The sequence below is a fragment of the Symsagittifera roscoffensis genome, unplaced genomic scaffold, assembly GCF_963678635.1.
Source record: "Symsagittifera roscoffensis unplaced genomic scaffold, txSymRosc1.1 SCAFFOLD_155, whole genome shotgun sequence".
NCBI lineage: Eukaryota > Metazoa > Xenacoelomorpha > Acoela > Convolutidae > Symsagittifera > Symsagittifera roscoffensis.
Genome location: NW_026971421.1, coordinates 98,047 through 118,548, shown reverse-complemented (window position 1 = coordinate 118,548; position 20,502 = coordinate 98,047). Strand labels below are relative to the sequence as shown.

The window sequence follows — 20,502 nt, the reverse complement described above, 5'->3', positions numbered from 1 at the left end:
TGAGAAGAGTATTTTTACCAAGTGGTATCTCTTTTTCTCGTCCCCTGTCGCCAAGTTCTGGTTCACCACGGTCAGTTTGTCCATCTTTTTCCGCATGAATAATTTCATCTAAACTACACGTCGGAGCTTATTACGCTTGAGATTAGCAGGCGTTGCGGATCTACTTAACAATCCCCCCTATTGTATCTACTAAAGAATCTCCACCCCCCCCCCCTTTCTTGAAAGGATGGGGGGGGGGGGATTGTTTTTAAGTAGATCCGGCGTTACATCTAAATTACGATGGAAACTTTTATGCACAGTGTGTCTGAGAATTTGTGTCTGGTGAAACAAACAATCTGGTGTAAATTTGAAACAAACAATCTGGTGTAAATTAGAGACAGATAAATTTTTAAAATTAACTATTAATTTTGTAGAAGGATGATTTGAAAAGGGCTTCACATATGCCCTTCAAGTTTTTACAGCATGTGAGCAGTTGAAATTTTTGACGTGAGATTTTGCCAACAATTCATAGCTCATGGAAGCTGATTTAGAGAAAAGTAGGTTGGGCGTCTGGATTCTCCGCTAAAAGACAAGAAATTCAGCTGGACATACAGTACAATTCTGGTTATCTTTTAATTTTCTTCAAGTAATTGGCTTCAAAGTCATTTGAAAACGGACCATGTTTTTCAGCCTGGACATTAGGTATAATTTGTACCAAAAAACTTCTACTTTTCTGATTGCGAACCTGAAATTACTTTTGTATTTATTTTTAAGTAGTTGATCAATTGTGTGTTTAGCTGCTGTTCTTTGTGTTCCTGATCCTGTACACGTACTTTGTGCTGGGAGAGCTGCCCCACGAGCAGCCCTACATAGAGATAGTGCTCGCCTTCTTCGTCCTTTCCATCACAACCGAGGAGATACGACAAGTATGCAGTCCACATCAGGGGTGTTCAAAATTACATGCAATTAAATTAATTGCAATTGTTTTAATTGATTGTTGAACGTCTCAAATTGCAATTAATTGATTGATATTACCAATTAATTGCAATTAATTGGTGTTTTTATCAGGGGCGGTATTAGGAAATTGACCCCCTCATCAATTCTTGTCCACATCAAATTTTTGAACACCCCTGGTCCAAATCTTGCTATCATTTGATGCTCTTCCTTTCTAAATTAGTACACGTTTCTCGTTTATGTATCATAAATATGTAGTTAGTCCATTTGTAATCGACTTATTAAGAGCAATGAACGCAGTGAGTACTCTTATATAGGTCTTGCTGATTTTTTAGTTTTTTCAGGAAAGTTCTTAGTTTGTTCAGGCTCAAATCTACTTTTCACGGTCTGACTTGATTTCTTTTCAAGTTAGTCCTTTTCTTTGTGAAAAGGAAGGCAAACTCCACTATCGAACAGCAAAATTGTTAAGGTCACGAAAAACGTAATCGACTTCTAATTTCGAAAATAGAAATTAATTATCAGACTCGAAATAAAAGTTTAACCTATTGATCCAGTTTTCTCAAATTGGGTTAGTTGTAACAAAAAAGTATCCATCATAAATTGTTCCACAAATTCAAAGAGTTTTAAGGCCATCTATTTTTTTCTTAGAAATTGAAAAGTTGAAGGTTTTGGAAAAAACAAGTTAGTTTTTTTTCAGTTTCCTTGCCTTAATTACTCTTTTCCAACTGTAAGTTGGCTATATTTGTGTTTAACAACTATCTAGTTCAGTGTTACTCTGATACTTAACTATAAGAAGCATTAGAACGGTTGCGTAAGCATAATGAAACGGATTTTTAACATAAGAGACGCTTAGAAGCGGATACTCTTAAGATGTATAAGTCGTTGGATAATCTCGCCCCATTTCGTTTGTACTGAAATTAAATGGGAAACCTCTAAATTTTTTTATTCAGGTGCTGACTGAGAGTGGGAAGCTGGCGAAGAAACTAACTGAGTACTTCACCAGTATCTGGAACTGGATAGATGTGTTCGGAGTGACCTTGTTCTGGGTCGCATTCGGAATGCGCTTCATCCCCGATGACACAGTCCGCAATGTTGCCAGGCTGCTCTACATTCTTGATGTATTCTTCTGGTTTATGAGGGTGCTGAACATCTTCACTATCAACAGGAAACTCGGACCCCTCGTCACCATCATCCTCACCATGGTTCGTTTGAGTTTCCCTTTTCATGCAACTTAAAACTTTTATGATTTTCTCTGTTCTGCAGAGAAATTTGTAGCCAGGTGCAATATCAGGGTGGCCACGGTATCAGTGCGGTCAGTGCCAAATCAATGCGAGGCGTGATCTGTCTGTGCCATCAGTGCCAGCAATTTATTGCCAGTTTTTTTTTCATCGCGCTTCGTTACCAAACCGTTCACTATCAAAAATCTATAAAAGCTTACACAGTTTTTTTTCTTCAGTTAGTATGAACAACTCTGAGAAGAAATCAATTGGGTCAAAAATGTTGTGTAAAACAATTGGGTTAATGAAAAAAAGTGGGTCAAAGAGCCGAAAAAAGGCTTTTTTACACAAGCAAAGCTTGTGTTATAGTATGAACTCTCTTTTTTTGCAACCTAAGTCGCAAATATTGTTGCGATGCAGATATGGTTGCGACAAAATGTGTTCATTTTGAAAGTATTCAATTTGATGCATAACCAGCTATTAAGTACAGGCAATGCTAAGGATATTAAGACTGACTTTTTTCTACAAATAGCACTTTAGCGTCAAGGTATCATGGATCTGTAGCGCAGAGGCAGGGAAGGGGACCCGCAACAAAATAATAGGGTCCGAATATGGGTAGGGTCGGATGTTTTAATGAAATTTTTCGTATACTAGCTAAAATGCGTCCGCTGAATAAATTCAGGCATTTTGGTTGATTTTCTTTTTTTTAAATCTACTGGAACTGCTAATGCGTCATAAATGACTTGCGTCGCTTAGCAGATACATAGACTCTTAATTGGCTCGCGTCACGTAAGAAAATTTGTAGACTCAAAGTTTTACTCAGTCAGTTTTTTATCAGTAGCGTTATCGGTCATATTTTTGCTTGTGAATGCGAAGTGGGGTCCGAATATGGGTAGGGTCGGATGTTTTAATGAAATTTTTCGTATACTAGCTAAATTGCGTCCGCTGAATAAATTGAGGCATTTTGGTTGATTTTCTTTTTTTAAAATCTACTGGAACTGCTAATGCGTCATAAATGACTTGCGTCGCTTAGCAGATACATAGACTCTTAATTGGCTCGCGTCACGTAAGAAAATTTGTAGACTCAAAGTTTTACTCAGTCAGTTTTTTATCAGTAGCGTTATCGGTCATATTTTTGCTTGTGAATGCGAAGTGCAACTTCGCCTCTGTGTAAAACTAAGTTTTGGCGTTTTTTTAAATTTGCCTGCAGTGTACCTGGCATTTATTTCATCATTGCGAGTATCAGTCATTGCCGTCAGTGCCTGCGATTTCTCAGACACTGTTGCGACACTGAATATTGTCACAAAGCACAATATTTGAAAAAGTTCCTAAGTGGATTTTCTCAATTCGAAAATCTACCTCTGATAAAATGTTACTTTGTTGTAGCTAATTCTAAGTTAAAACTATTAAAAAGAATAAGATTTAAGATGAATTAGTCGGTAAGTTAAAACATTAAAACAATGAGAGATCATTCTCTCCGCCGGAGAGAATGGCTAATGAAGGTCATAACTAAGTGACCAGTTAATTAAATAAGTATGTTTAGCAATAATTGCAAAACCTGATGTAAAATCACAACATTCCCTTAAGCAGGAAAAAATTTAAATTGCAATATAGTAATGCACAATAACTAACTATGACTGACTCCTTTCTCCCCCTTCAAGGACGAGGAAAGAAAATTAAAGCGCCTTAAGATGAGGTACTAACACTAAGTAAGCTCCACTAGTGTTAAATGACAGCAACAAAGGTTATCCAGATTCCGATGGATAAGGGTTATGTTAAGATGAGATAAAGGCATCAAGTTTTGGCACAACGCTGAATTTAGGACCACGTTTTATGAGTGAGGTCATGGTTTATAATGCGCGAGTGAAGAGGATATGATTTAAAGAAATTATGGGAGCAACAGATGATAATTTCTTTTGTAGGGTGAAATTTATCCGAAGGATAAAGTTGTCGAATTTAGCAAACACATTTTGGTAACTGGAAAATTAGCACCGGTTTACAAGATAAAATGCGTAGATAGCACATAATTTTAATGGAGTTGGTCTTGGTTTGTAAAACACAAACTGGAGTGAAGGCGAATTAAAGAATTTAGGAAAACACGTGAAGATGTCTTCTTTTTACTACATGAAATTTTATCCGCAGGGTTAAGTTCTTAAGTTTAGTGAACGGCCGTTAATATCTGAATGTTAGCACCGGTTTACTCAGTAATGTGTGTTATTTGGTAAGCCAGAATATCAGATTAAAGTATATCTAAGTGGTTATAAAGTTTTATAGTCTTTTAAAAAGTTTTCGAGTTCAGTGTTGAAAAGTTCACTATCAAGATCGGAGTGGTCGCCGAAATTTGCTATTTCCATTCTCAGTGATTCATCGGTTGATGAGTTTGACATTTGATCTGATGAAGATGATGAATCTGAATCTAGAACAATTAACTCCGCCGGATTCGTCTTGTTGATGTTCTTCTCAGGGTTGCATTTGAGAACCAGTTACCTCTGCTCTTCTAACTGCCTCCAATGCTCTGTAGACTGCAAATAGAACACGAGCAATTAAAATAATTTGTCGTCTGCATAGATTTGAAAACTAATTTTTAAGAATTTTAGTCATAGATAATCGATCCTTGAGGTTCCCCTTTTGCTGCTGGCAGGAACTTTTTTCCTTTCGTCATGATTAAAAATTCTGAGATAAATTTCGATCCAATTCAGAACTTAACCTTTCAATCCAAATCGATTTAATATACTGTGTTCAAGAGTATCAAATGCAGCTTGCAGGTCAATTGCAATTAGGACTTTCTGCCGTAATTTGCTTTGACGGAGAGCAGCTGAGAGCGATTATGTGTTTTTTTTGAAGATGTAAAGATCAACATATTTCCAATAACGACGCATAAAATTCCTTTTACATTTTGAAGGTATTATTTAGTTGTAAATAAATATGCTGGTGATTAGTAATAACTTAATCTAGAACTTAAGTATCTTTTGTTCTGAGGGGGTTCAGTCACTTGAGATAATATGTTACAGTAAAATTCGAAGAGCTGTAAGGCCATATATTCTTACTTTGAACTTCGAAAGTTGAAGTTCAAGCCAATTTTTGTTCGTTTGTTGCAATCCTTGATTCTTTTCTAACTGTCTGCTGGTTATTTTACTTTTATTATCAGAACTTTCTGTGCTAATTGCACAGCACACGGCTAAATTTGTTTTCATGTTACCGAGCTCTCACCATTTAGAGCTTTTTCTGAAACGTTAAAGACATTCATATATAAGCTCTGTTGATTTTTACCTTTTTTTCAGGAAGAAGTCTCTAAATGCTCTGCTATCAAAATATGTACTTTTTAAGTTTAATTAAATTTCATTTGCTTAAAGGAATGTAAGTTACTTTCTCCAATTGCGATTGTGGAAACGGCGCAAAAATAACGTGAACATCTTCTAGTTTCGAAATTCGCATTAAGTTTTTAGTATTGGCTGTGGCATAAACAGTTTTACCAATCGATCCAGTTTTGTCAATCTGCATTAATTTATCAAAAATTTTAAATCATAAAAAAGCTTGAAATTCAAAGAGCTTTACGGTCTTATATAATTTTTCTAAAAACTCGAAAGGTTTTTTCAGTCTCCTCGCGTTCATTGACACTTTTCAAACCGTCTGTTGGCTATGTTTTGAGTTTGCTCTTCATTTGAACTCTGTGTGTTTTGTAGATCCCGGAGTTGTTGCGTTTCTTCTTCATCTGGATTTTGTTCATGCTGGCGTTTGGGGTGATAGTGAAGAGTGTGTCGGAGCCAAAGAGGTATGGCGAAGTGTCCTTCGTGAACATGCTGCAAATAGTGGACATGAGCTACTGGCAGACATACGGGGAGCTGTTCCTGGAGGATCTGCAAGATGACGAGAAGTTGACAAGTATTTTTTAACATTCTATTCACTCATCCGTCCCCTCAGTATTTTCTGAACCAAAGTTTTACAAAAGCCTATTTAAAATGACTTTTGATGCTAAAGACTAGAATCAAATGTGTTGGCGTGAACATGCAAAATGATTTGTACAGGATTTCTTTGATGCAAATTGCTTCATGAACGATTTCAATTTAAGTTTCGATGCAAATTGCTTTATGGGAAACTGTAAGAGAAACCTCAACTCAATCCTTTTTGTTATCATCTTTGTTATTTTCAACATTCTTTACACTTGCGAAGCGAGTGTATCCGTACGAGCCTTCTTTTTTTTCAATCTAAGTTGCAAATAATGGTGCCACTGTTGGGGCACCTTTACAGCTTTTTGATAGCACGTGCTTTGACATTCGAATAGCAATAAGTTCACACAGCTGATGCATTTTGAATTCATCAAATAAACCGAAAAAAAAGCTATTTGTTTTAACGAACATAACAATAATCAAAACTCGATTTCACAAACTTTCTAACTCGCAATATATCGCAACTTTTTGAAATGCTTTATTTATACATAACCTAGCTTTATATTTTGCGGTTTGTTACATGCAAAGTTAGTGTGAATGCCTTCAGTTTGTTATATTCCAAGTTTTTACTTGCATATTTGTGTCTATTTGTATTTGGTGCCACTTTGCTGAATTGCTTGGGCAATTTATTAGCACATGTAGCTGCTTTATTCCTGACTAATGTTTGTCGGTTGTAAAGCTTGCGTGGCTGAATGGAAAGTACGTGAGAGTCAAAGTCTCTTGATTGCAGTAGTTCGCAGGTTCGAATCCTATACGTAGCCGAGTTTTTGCTAATTCCAGCCTTATTTGTACCTTTTCTTATTTCACTTGATAGAGCTGCTTTTTGGTCCTGCTCTCGCAAGTGTTTGCGAAGCGCAGATTCGCATCTGTGTTGATTAAAACTAAGTAAACTTTTTTGTTTTGTTGTCACAAACTAAAAACTGAGCTTGGGTTTTCTGGAGAATGTTTGAAAAGTGGCCCCATAATGTTTTCGTAATCATTGATGAAAAAAAAACATTAGACTTTCCTATCGCTCTACAAGTAAAGAGGACAAAATTAAGCGCAAATTCAGCTTTTTGATTTCTAAGTTACCTTTTTTGAGGTCCATTTTGAACAAAATTGACTTCGATTCTCAACAAAATTTTAATTTAGACCAAGAGCAAATGATCAGAGCTGCCCCCTAAAATTACCAATTTTTGGTTTCAAAAACCGAACACTGTAATGCGGTTTCGACAATGCCAGATTTCCCCATCTGCGCCAAGTTTTGCTTGTTTGTGAACTCTTTCTCTTCTAAGAGTTTTGAACAATTTTAGTTCATAAGATGTGAAATATTCTCAGAAGGAAACTTGAAATAACCAGTGTGAAAACTTTACTAAAATCTGCTGTATATTACTTTTTCAAGCTGATTGAAAACTTAAGGCAGGTGAGGAAATCTGTCTTTTTCAGACCCTGATTACACTGGTAGGTCCTAATAACCATTCATTACTCAATTATAGCTTGTGTTATAGTATGAACTATTTTTTTTTCAACCTAAGTAGCAAATATTTTTGCGACGCAAATATTATTGCGATGAAATATGTTCATTTTCAAACTCTTCATTTTGATTAATACCCGCTATTAAGTACAGCCAAAGCTAAGGATATTAACAACGACTATTATTGTTCCGATTTTTGTAACGAAAGTAACGGAATATTTGTGCTTGGAGTGGGTTTTTTCTTCCGAGTTTCGACTTTTTAACTAACCGTTTTTGACAATTTTTTTTACATCATTGAATAGGTATTGTTGCCTTGAGCTTAACTTGGAAACACATGATATTTCACACATAATCATTTTTCGTAAAGTTATGGTGGTTTAAAAATTGCCCTTTTGGTCAATTTGGGAAAATTAATGCGCGATGTAATTCGCGCTATGAAAGAGTAAGCGGAGATTTAATCCGCCTTGGAAATCATTCCAAATGGGTTGAAGGAAACCTATTTGCCATAATTGATTTGATACTAGGAGCGAACATTATCACTTTGTAGTTTATCTGACGTGTGGGGGATGATTTTCACAGAAATCTCAAACAAAAAAAATCGTTTTACTTTAACATTCAATTTTTTCATGTTATTTTTGCTCCATAGAACTTACAAGGCAGTTAGAACCTTAATTTGAAGGTATCATGCATCTGTAGCGTAAAGGTTGGGAGGAGACTCGCAACAAAATAGAGGGTTCGAACCTGGGCGGGGTCGGATGTTTTTAATGTACTTCTCGTATACTAGATAAAATGCGTCCGCTATATAAATTGAGGCATCTGTAATTGATACATCTCTTCTTTTTTCAAATTGACTGGTACTGCTAATGCGTGGTAATTGGCTTGCGTAACTTAAGAAATTTTTTTAGGTTCAAAGTTTTACTCATTCAGTTTTTCCCAGTATCGTTATCGGTCATATTTTTGCTTGTGTATGCGAATTGCAACTTCGCCTCTGTATAGATAGTTGCATAGGGGGTAGCTCTTATCATTTGCTCTCAGTTTTTGTAATTTTTTGCTGAAAATCTAAGAAATTTTTGTCCAAAATAGACAAATAAAAGGAATTTCAAAGAGTAAAAACCTGAATTTACGCTCAATTTTGTCCAATAGTGTATTTTTGCCCTTGCTATAAGTGGTTGCTTCTTCGGTTTTGATTTTTCTGCTGTTTTAAGTTACTTTTCCCGGTTTTAGTTTTTTTTCTGCCTTTTGTAATTTCACTAACTTTGACTTGTAATTGTTCCTTGTTTGTTTTTCATCGCTCGAAAAATTTATTCTGCCCAAATGATTTCGGCTTGTTTTTTTTGGCTCAGTGTAGTATTTTTGAGTTTTTTCAATAAAAATTTTTAATCTATGCGCACCTCTAGATTGAAAGAATTGCTAAAGTTCTTTATAGAAATTTTAAATTTCATGACAACAATTCTTTTTTCGAATTTTTTGTTTTATTATTTTTCCTTTTTTTTCCCCGCTTGATAGGTTTCGGCTTATTACAATTGCACTAAGCTTAGTGTGTAATTACGAACTTTCGTTTTTTTGTAACTCAACTCGCAAACAAAAGTTTTCATTAAAATGCTCACTTATTTGGAATTTTCACTGCAGCTTTTGAAATAGTTATGTGCATGTATGTGCTTTGAGGGAGATATGGACCTGAAAACTTTTTAAATCTTATATATTTTTTTCTTCTCTGTTTTTTGTTTCGTTTTGTTTCCTTCTATGTAATAGATTTCGGCCTATAATATATCGGATTAGTGGCCTAATATTATTTCATATGACGAGCAAATGAAATTTTAGGTGTGTGTGTGTTTTTTTTTGATTTCGAGGGGGACTAAATTTTTTATAAGTCTTAAGTCTCATCGATTTTTTTTTCGTCTTAAAGGGTTTCTGCATGTTGTTGTTGTTGTTGCTGTTGTTGTGGCCTTGTCTCCTTCATAGGCAGCGAGTTTTTTTTTTGTTGATTCTTGGTCTTCGGAGGAGATTAAGGTTTATTTGAGTTGCTTCGTTTCGTCCACAGTCCAGTGTCTTTGGCCCCCGACGGGATATTTAGGGCATACTACATTTGTGGAAAATTTGAACGTCGTTTTGACACCGGACTTCGTCTTAATAAGTCCCTCGTTTTGTTTTGTTGTTGTGAGGTCAGCATACTCCAGTATGCTAATTGTTTCTTGAAGGAACTTAAGCTCTCCCACTCCGCCGTACTATGTGAGCCAAAGAAATTCAGATGGTCGGTCCTGAGATGGTCGGTCCTGAGACTGAGGACATCTAGATCTGTCGGTCTGTTTCGATAGTTAGATATGTGACTAACATCACGAGGGCCTTGACTACAAATTCCACCGGCGTTAGAAATTTTAGGTCTAACCTACTCCGGTAATTGCAAGGAAGAATATTCTGATCGGAGCTGAGCAAGTTTGCACCTGGCATCACGGTCGAGCCATTTTCACTAAACTCAATTTCTGGTGAAATTGAATTGAGCAATTTCTTAGGACGATTCTTGGTATAGTCTTTAAACCTCTGTGTGAAGATGCTTGAGGCCCTTTTTGTAATGTGTATGGTTTATTTGTGCTGTATTTGGGAGCAGGGGAGCGTAACTACTACTTTTGTTGTTTCAAGAGTCCCTCGACTCGGATGGTGGCTGCTAACTAAGAACTGTTTTGATAGCATTGCATATTGCTTAGGCACCGGGAGAACCTCTGTTTTATTGTGCAGGCTGTCTATATTTGTCATTCTTACACATCCGGTGACAGTTTTCAACGCGTCATTTTATTCAACTTGTAGTTTATTCCAGTTAGTAGCACTGAAGATGGGTGACCATATAGGTGCCGCGTAGCTCATAACACTACGACTGATGACCTTGTAGGTTATCGATAAAGCCTCCTTTGTGCAGCCCGATTTAGTACTGGCTAATTTTTTCAGCATATTGTTCCTTGAATGTGCTCGTGAACATAAATTTTTTGTCTATGTGCTCCAAATTTAATCATGTTGTCAAATGTGTTACCTTGGATTTTGGGACTTTTTGATGTTCTAGGCGATAAACACCTGTATCAACCTTCGTTTCAAGATTCACTTCGGCAGACCATGTGGTATATAATGTGTCCATAATTTATCATCAAGAGATAGATTAAGGTGTCTTTCTATGAGCCAATTTTGCAGTTTTTCCTTGTATGCGTTCATGGGGATATGTAGTACCGATGCATTGGGCCTAGAAGTGAGAAGTTAATGTAATCTGCATAGGTGACTATTTCAGTGTTGTCATTAGGTTGTGGCATGGAGCACATACACAATTTAAAGAGAGCCGGTGAAAGAACACCTTAGTGTGGGACTCCTTATTTCACTTTCCGCATGCTTGATGCCTGATTTCCAAACTCGACGTAAGTGAAGCGCTCTTGTTAATATGAGAGCAGCCATCGTTCTGTGTTGTTAGTGAGGGAGCTACTAAATTTGTCCTTAAGAACTCGGTGGTTTACCGTATCAAATGCGGCGGTTAGGTCTAAAGCAACAAGTAGCGGTCTATGAGAGGGGTTTTTTTTGTTAAGGCCCTCGGTTATGAAATTTAAAGCTTTTAGTGTCGATCGTGCTTTGCAGAAGCCATGCTGTTGATAAGGCAGTTCAATGCGCTGGTTGAGGTCGGGTCGGAGTAGTCTTTCTACTAGTTTGGCAAAGAGAGACAGCAGTGCAATAGGCCTATATCCTTTAGATTTTTCAGGATCTTCGCCGGTTCTTGTAGTGGGATAATTCGACCGCACTTCCAGTTACGTGGGGTTATTGCGTTGTTTAGTGATGTGTTTACAACGTTGGTGATGTATGTTATGCCAACCAGTCCAAGTTAGTGAAGGTGAATTGTTGCAATCTTATCTAGGACCCAGGGATTTACTCTTTTTACTTTCTTTAATGGGAGTTTTCAGTTCTACAGCCGTGAAATTGGTGGCTTTGAGTGGGAGTTTTCTTATTCTACGCATGTTTCAGTTTTCTCTTAGGTTTATCTGGATGGGGGGTATATTGTTCATTGAAGCGCTTGACGCACAATTTAGCATCTTAGTTTGGTGGAACATCATTTAAAATAATTGGTGTATTAGATGTCTCTGGTGGATTTTGTCCAGAAAAAGATTTAATGGTCGACCATAACTTGCTTGACTGTACTCCGTGGTTTCACTTTTCTAGGAATGAAATGGATTTTCATTTCATCGTTGTTACCGCTTGGTAAATATTTTCCGATGCTAATTTTACATTTTTTGTTGTCTTGGCTTTTTTTGTCTTGGCAACTAGCTTGATATTCAAGTTTCATATTGGGTTTCTTAAAATTTTTTAAATCGTTTTTGTGGGAAAGATTAAATTTAGCATGGCTGCCCTTAAATTTACCGATAGCGTAAAAAAGTGACGCATTTATGTATTGCTTGCATTAATTCTGAAACAACATGCTGGTGAATCAATTTAGTCACTCGGATTGACCATACGCACCCCCCAACCGCCCCCGCCCAATATTGGAATTTCAGTTACAAAAAACGTAGGTAATTTTTTCAAACTTGAATGAATCAAAATGCTCGTATCAGGGCGAAGCCCTGAATGTTCCGACTGTCTTTGAAGGTTTATGGAGCAGCAGTAATAACAAAAAAAACTTAAATGAAATAAACTAAAATGAAGTTTTTTTTTCTATAACTTGAAATTTTTTCTGAAAATCATCCCCCACACGCCATATAAAGTATAAGAAGATAGATTTCGTTCCTTGTAACAAATCAATTATGGCAAATAAGCTTCGTTCAACCAATTTGGAACGATTTATAAGACGGATTAAATCTCCGCTTACGCGTTAATAGCGCGAATTATATTGCGCGTTAATTGTCCCAAATTGCTCAAAATGGCAATCTTTAAACCCTCATAACTTTACGAAAAAAGACCACATGTGAAATATTTTTTCAAATTTAAGCTCAGGACAACAATACCTTTTAAATGATAGAAAAAATTTCGTCAAAAATGGCTAGTTAAAAAGTCGAAATTTGTCTGAAGAAAAAAAAAACCCACCCCGAGCACAAATATTCCGTTACTTTCGTATCGAAAGTCGGAACAATAACGTTTAAATTTACTCAAAACTCCTGTGAAAAGGAAAAAAATGTTCTATATGGAGTTTGTTACAGAATCATGTTACCTAATTTTGGGTGGATGAAAAACATCTCTGGAAATTTGAAGTGTTTTCCTGTCAATAGCTGAGCAATTCTTATGATGATTCTTTGCCTTGCCGATAGAGAGAGGGTCTTAATCTGGTTTGTTCAGACTGTACGAAGCACTATGATGACGGGAGTGGTCTGCAGCCCTGTCCCTTCCTACCCGAAGCCAGCCTCTTCTTCACAGCCATCTACATGATCATAGGCAACATCCTCCTTATGAACTTGCTCATCGCACTCTTCACGTATGTCTTGTCTTCCTTCTTCTTCTGGCTCGTCTCCAGTTTTTTTCAGAAATTCGGTTTACAAAAGCCTAATAGAAATGAATTTTTAGGTTCTAAGCTGCAATAAAACATGGCAGCGTGACCAAACTATTTGAACGTTTCTTTGGTGTAAATTGCCGTCTGAACATTTTTTTAATTCACACAATTTTTGGAAAAATTTGTTATGTGGGCTTACGAGTGGGGAGATTGGAAAGTAGAAAAGAGCCATTTTTCTTTTCGATATTAGATAGATGAACAACCGGCCGGGTAAACGGCCCAAAATCAATATTTTAATATCTTGAGCCGAAATTTATACAGTCAAATCTGATTGGCTAATATTAGCCAATCCAATTGAACCAACATGGTAAGGCAATTCAATCAAAACTTCCAGCAGAAAAAAATTGTAGCCGAAAATACCAAAATGTTAAACTTTGCCTAACAATAAAGTTATTTTCAAGTCACATAGTAAGTTTTTCTGCCGAGAAAAATTCAAACAATGGCTTCATCAGATTAAAAATTTTCTTGTTTTGGTCATGTCGGCCAACAAATTTATCTGCTTGAAATTTCAATTGAAATGCAGGACAATGTGATTTGAACTTTATTTATCTGCTTGAAATTTCAATTGAAATGCAGGACAATGTGATTTCAACCTTATTAATTTGACTTCAAGAAAGATGAAGAAATACTGATTTTGGGCCGTTTAGTGCATAAGACCCAACGAAAGTCTGAACATAGTTCATATGGGCCTGTGATCAGAACGATAGACCTTAGCATATGATCTCTACACATGATCTCAACTTAATCAGATAAATAATTTCCCATTAAGAATTGTTTATGCTATCGCTTAATTAGCCAAATATACTCATGACAACGTGAAATAAATGAAATGCCTAATTTATACAGCATACCCGGGTTGACCTCCATAGACCGAAAATGCTAATCATACAATTTCATACACTTAGTCTATGGAAAAATGCTATTCATACAATTTCCATATATGAAAAAAATACTAATCATAGACCTTTCATGCAATTTTCTGTACGTATGGAATTGTATGGAAAGTGTATGACTAGCATTGTTCCATATATGGAAATTGTATGACTAGTATTTTTGGTCATCCCGGGTATTCAACATTTTCAGCGAAAAGTTGCGTCGGTGCTTTGAGTTAGGAAACATCTCTAAACATAAGTTTAGGTCGAGAAATTTGGGAAATACTCAATCTTCATTGCGATTGTCTGGAGACAACCTTAATTTGTTTGGTCGCGGTAGTCTGGACATAAAACACGACGTTTTCGGCAATGTCAAATTGTATATGTATAAATTGTCTCTAAATACATTGCAGTGTTCATGGTTGTGTAATTTTGTTCTAGTTCTATCTATGAGCAGGTGAATGAGAAGTCGTTGACAGACTGGAAAAATAAGCGACTGGACGTGATAGTGGAGTACCACACTCGACCCCCCATCCCCCCTCCCTTCTCCATCATATACCACCTGTTCCTTCTGCTCAGATGGAAGAGCCACATGCAGGAGGTCAAACAGTCCAAGGGACTCAGTGAGTAGTTATAATGCACCAACTGAACGACCCCCCTCCCCCCCCCCCTAAAGGGTGAAATGTTTCTGTTCAACTGTCTGGTGGCTATGCTTGAGTTACAAAATTTGAGTTATAAAAATTTATTACTGGTTTGAATGTATTTAATCATGATGCTTGTTTGACTACGAATCGTGTTGTGTTGACTATGACTCGTTATCCAAGTTTTTTAAAAAATGAGAAATTTAATTTGAATTGTCAGTGGTTTTCTTTTTTTTGGTGGCTTAGCAGAGAAAAAGCCGAATAAAAAAAGTAGTTGACTTTTGGGTTAGATGTTGAATTATTTCAGCGTTGGATGTGAGCACCTCCCGGATGTATGAACTGTTACTGTTCGAAGAGGAGGTGAAGGAGGAGTTCATGATGGAGAGGAGTAGCAGACAGGGGGAGGACGTGTCCAAACAAGTCGTACAACTAACCCAGAAGTAGGAACCACCGTCATAAATCATAGGCTGTTCTGACTTTTTCTTACAGTTTCTCATCGCCTTCCCCCTCCATCCCATAATTAAAATTCTCAAAGTTGCTCCAGATGTCAAAATTTTTTTATTGGCATCTACTCTACGTAAAAAATAATTTTCAAATCTATTCAATTGGACAATAAGATAGCAGTTAAGACACCTAACTTTAGCAGCAAGAATGTAGAGAAACACTGGGAAAGAGCAACTTCTCTTTTTCTTGTTGAAAGTAGACTTATAGAAATGATAACTGCAAGGCTATTTCTATTTATCTAAAAAAAAGTATTTCGACTTTTTTAAACTACTCTTGAGATAAACAATGATTTTCCAATTCTTTAGTAGTTACTTTAGAAAAATTCTAAAGTGGTTCTGCTCCCGAAGCCAAACAAAGACCTCAATTCGTTGGAATCTTACCTCCCTGTTTCGATTTTTAGTCCAGCTGTTTAAAATTCAGAATCTTTGATCTATCCCACACTGGCCAAAATCCTTTTCAAAGCTAATCATCAGCATGGTTTTCCACTGATGCATTCAACCACCACAACATTTTCAACTTTTAACCAATAAAGGCCTCCGAATAGGACAGTCCTAGAAACACTTGGTTTATCAAACTCTTTCGACATGGTCAGCCATTATACCCTACTGAATCTCTGTCATGGCACGAGCTTAACGGGAAGCCTAATAAAGTGGTTGTCAAGTCACCTGAGTGGGTGGTGGGCAACAATCAAAAACTATGTTCAAGGATACCTTGTCAAAATCTAGGAGTGGTCATACAGGCGTCCGTCAAAGCTGTCTTATCCCCAACATTATTTAATTTTAACGTTTATGACTCTTCATTATTGCCCCCGATGTAAAACTGCAAGCTTACGCGGACGACTTCCACGTTTTTGTCTACTCCAAAATTTATATGGCCTGATCAATCTTATCCAAAATCTAGCACATAAAATGAAACATATGTTTTTACCTCAAGGTTTTTTCTTCGAAAGATTTGGCCAGCTTTTCTTCTCTCAACAATGATTTTGACAACGTTCCGATAATGGAAATGAATAACGCAAACCTGTCCGTCGAGAAATATTCCTAAATACTTAGAGCCGTCTTCGATCGGTCTTTAAATTTCGTTGAACTTTGCGAGGAACATCCTCAAAAGCCGTGCGCATGATTACGATCCTGAAGGTTCTATCCGGGACTATTTGGGATCTGTCCAAAGAAATTTTATTGCTTACTTTTAAAGCTTTGGTAAGACAAATTTTAGGTTATGCGAGTCCTGCCTGGTCACATAATGCCAGTGAACAGATCCTTACACAAACTGCAATCAGTGAAAACTGCTCCTCTCCGCGTTTTAATAGGGCGCAAAGAGATGAGCGCAAAAGATCTTTAACATTCAGATTGTTATTTTTAATCTTGGAAAATCGCATCCGCTACTATGCTACTAAGTCCTGCCTCTCAGACCACCTGATATCTCCGCCGCCAAACAATCACTCCCTCGTTCCACTAGAAGCAGAAGCAACAAATCCCATTTGTGAGCCGAGTACAGCTCCTTCTTTAATACGTACCTGAATCGTATTGAAACCAATTATCCCTCAAACTACCCCGGCTCTACTTCCCCCATACCAGTCTCCATTTTTCAACCTGATCCAGGAACCTCTTTTTTAAACTCAAATAGACATTTGGCTTCGTCGCACCGAAATTGCGACCTTTCTAAGGCTTGGTTTGTACATGCAGGCCGTGTCCTCGCGGAGCTTAAACTAACAACAGACGTTTTTTCATGAAAAAAAAATTTTGTTCAACAAACTGTTTGATGTAAATCTTATGCATAACTTTTCTATTCCTATAACCACCCTTTCTGAAGTTTTTTGTTTTCAAAATGTCTTTCTGTTTGGATTTTTCAATCTTGGTTCAAGATTTACATTTCTTTTAATTTTTTACTGCTTTTTTGTTATCTATAGCTTTTTTTTTATCGTTTTCTTGGCTCAACAGGGCATAGAAGTTGCAACTTATTGATTTCAACGATAAAATTAACGAATTTTTTCTTCGCGCTGTACTCGTTTTCTGCAACTTTTGTGAGATACAGGATTCAATTTTGATGAAATTATTTGAAAGGGCCTAACTGGGCCGAAAGTTGAAAAATTTTGTTTTGAAGGCGTAAATTAGCTTACTTATCATAACTACTTTCACAGGTGTTCTTGCTGTGGAAAAAACCACATAAACAATACAAGGAATTCGAACTAATGGGCTCAATTTTGTTCTTTGGGAGTTTGATGAGCTTGAATTACATATTATGATACCTAAAAATGTAACAGAATTACCAGATTTGCTTGTTCAGGCATAAAATAGGGCTTTAATTTTGTGAATAAGTTCGAGCTGATCATCGAATTCAGTCAGCACAAGAAACATTCCAGCAAATCGTTTTAAAAATACTGGTCCAATCTAAGCACAGGAGTTTCATTAGCAGGTGTGCTTTGTGTAGGTTTTGTCCATTTTTCTGATATAAGCTCCATGAAATTGTTGTGTATGTGCCGGGAAAACAGATGAACGTTTCTCGACGCCGGACCAACTAACTCCTCTTTCTATGTCCTTTTTAGGCAACATAATAGGTAAGTCAAGCTCTACTTCCCCCATACCAGTCTCCATTTTTCAACCTGATCCAGGAACCTCTTTTTTAAACTCCAAAAAACTTCGTTCAACAAACTGGTTTGAGGTAAATTCTTATGCATAATTTTTCTATTCCTATAACCACCCTTTCTGAAGTTTTTTGTTTTCAAAATTTCTTTCTGTTTGGATTTTTCAATCTTGGTTCAAGATTTACATTTCTTTTAATTTTTTACTGCTTTTTTGTTATCTATAGCTTTTTTATCGTTTTCTTGGCTCAACAGGGCATAGAAGTTGCAACTTATTGATTTCAACGACAAAATTAACGAAATTTTTCTTCACGCTCTACTCGTTTTCTGCAACTTTTGTGAGATACAGGATTCAATTTTGATGAAATTATTTGAAAGGGCCTAACTGGGCCGAAAGTTGAAAAATTTTGTTTTGAAGGTGTAAATTAGCTAACTTATCATAACTACTTTCACAGGTGTTCTTGCTGTGGAAAAAACCACATAAACAATACAAGGAATTCGAATTAATGGGCTCAATTTTGTTCTTTGGGAGTTTGATGAGCTTGATTTACATATTATGATCCCTAAAAATGTAACAGAATTACCAGATTTGCTTGTTCAGGCGTAAAATAGGGCTTTAATTTTGTGAATAAGTTCGAGCTGATCATCGAATTCAGTCAGCACAAGAAACATTCCAGCAAATCTTTTTAAAAATACTGGTCCAATCTAAGCACAGGAGTTTCATTAGCAGGTGTGCTTTGTGTAGGTTTTGTCCATTTTTCTGATATAAGCTCCATGAAATTGTTGTGTATGTGCCGGGAAAATAGATGAACGTTTCTCGACGCCGGACCAACTAACTCCTCTTTCTATGTCCTTTTTAGGCAACATAATCAGTAAGTCTAGCTCATAGGCTTCCCAGTGAACTTATTTGAGCCCAGTAATTAAAAAATTTTTTAATGTTTGTGAAGTTGTTTCCACAGCAAGAACACCTGTGAAATTAGTGGTAATAAGCTTGCTAATTTACGCCTTCAAAACAAGAATTTTTTTTTTGGCCTGGTTAACCCCTTTCAAATAAATTCATCTTCCCTCTGTCAAAATTTGAATCCTGTATATTAAATCAGATGCAGAAAAAACTAACAAAATGTGAAGAAAAAGTTCGTTCTTTTTCTCGTTCAAATCAAAAGCTACATCTTCTATGTCCCGTTACTGTAGTTTCGAAAATGAATGCCTTTATCAGCTTTCCCAGCAAAATAAAACTACCGAATAATCCAGTTTTCTCAATATGGGTCAATTTTATCAAAAAAGTGCATTCATCAAGTTCAGTTCGTTTCCTTTGTAAAGTAAGACAAACTCCACTCGAACATATGGCTATTCAAAAAATGGCCTTAGACTGCTCAAAAAAGGCTTTAGAGATGACCATTTTTTGAAATTCGAAAGTTTCAGTTTTTTCTAAAAAGAAGTCAGTTTTTTTTTTCATGTTCACTTGTATTGGCTGTTGTCTAACTGCCTGTTGGCTATGTTTTTATGCTGAGAATTGTCTTTTTAGTCGTTTTTGCTCAAAGTGAGTTTTTGATTCAACATCGATAGATCTAGTTGTTTTTCACCATTTTCATTTTTCGACTTTTTGAATTCTGCCTTCTTTTTTCGATTAGCTTTACTTACTATATTTGTAATTATCGGAGTTGAATTATTCCTTTTTTACTGTGTCATTAGCTTTTTTACCTGATTAGTTTTATCAATGCCAAAAAATTCCCTAGCTCAACTGAAAAGTCTGAAACAGCGTTTTTGAGAAAAACTGGAACATCGTTTTGAAGTTTTTGTGGAGTTTTCACAAATTTTGACAGCTGAAAGTTTTGGTTTATTTCTGCCTAGATTCGACGAGGCTGACAAAGGACTTAGAACTCAAATAGCACTGCTGGAGAATCAATCTAGAGAGAACGGAAAACAACTAGCTCAAATCCAGGAAATGCTTCAACAGCTTCTGGACAAGCAAAGTTAGACAGAGACTTGTTGCGAATACGAAATGCTCAGAGTAAAGTGGATATACTCTGGTCATCATTGAACACGTCAAAACTTCATTTTTTTTCTATTTGCGAATTCTAACTCACCAAATTTTATATAAAACAAAAATCAATCTAATGCATGAAACCTCAAATAATTTACGCATAAAAGTTTCCTAAATTTTGAAAGAATATCATGAGTCAAAAAAATTTGTCGAAAGAATGTTGTTCTTCAAAAAAATTACTGATTTATTTTGAAGCGATGTCTGTATTGAATTAACCTTCTTACACAAGCCCGCCGTAGTGTATTATTACGAAGAATTTTTTTCTTACCTAAGTCTCAAATAAAGTGGTCATTTGGTGGAATTTTGATGCATTTCAGTTTAATCTTTTTAAAGCCTATTTAAGCTCAAGCAATAACAAGCATATGCTGCTGCCTTATTTTTGGCTAGTGTTAAGTCTTGTTTAAAAAAATACAGGTAATATGAAAGTGTACGGGTTTTGTTGTTTTATGCAACGCTTAGGCAAGTTTTTGCACTTTTCGCTAAATTACATTTTTTCAAAAAATTGAACCAGTAGAAAAACCAGCTGCTCTGCTTTGTACGTGAATATTTCGCTAGTCTGTTTTCATTTTACTACACGTTCTACGGCCTTCGAAAGTTTCAGTAGATGGAGTTTTGACCTATTTCTTTTAGATTTTTTCATTTTCTCAACTGTTAAATGCACAAAACTGAGATGAAGGTTTCAATCCAAAGAGTACACTATGGGGATCTCTTCTTCTCAAGAGGCTATTCCCTAAGTTCGGTAGAAAAAAGTTATGGCCTCAAAAAAGCCCGTTTTTTGACGTTTTGTTAAATATTTACCCTTCTGAT

General features: G+C 36.3%; 1 protein-coding gene across 1 annotated transcript; it reads left to right on the top strand.

The window, feature by feature from the left end:
* The first annotated feature begins 6 nt into the window (after window positions 1-6).
* LOC134856437 (transient receptor potential cation channel subfamily M member-like 2) lies at window positions 7-19,771 on the top strand. Its single transcript, XM_063872718.1, has 8 exons — window positions 7-70; window positions 777-905; window positions 1,884-2,135; window positions 5,834-6,032; window positions 12,843-12,978; window positions 14,367-14,548; window positions 14,874-15,006; window positions 19,503-19,771. The coding sequence occupies exons 3-8, from the start codon at window positions 1,992-1,994 to the stop codon at window positions 19,627-19,629; spliced, it is 921 nt and encodes a 306-aa protein (XP_063728788.1). The 5' UTR covers window positions 7-70; window positions 777-905; window positions 1,884-1,991; the 3' UTR covers window positions 19,630-19,771.
* Window positions 19,772-20,502: the final 731 nt, after the last annotated feature.

Coding starts and splice junctions, on each gene's coding strand:
- LOC134856437 (XM_063872718.1), top strand. CDS start 1,992: ATGCGCTTCATCCCCGATGACACAGTCCGCAATGTTGCCAGGCTGCTC. Junction 12,979..14,366: donor TTGCTCATCGCACTCTTCAC/GTATGTCTTGTC, acceptor ATTTTGTTCTAG/TTCTATCTATGAGCAGGTGA. Junction 15,007..19,502: donor GTCGTACAACTAACCCAGAA/GTAGGAACCACC, acceptor ATTTCTGCCTAG/ATTCGACGAGGCTGACAAAG.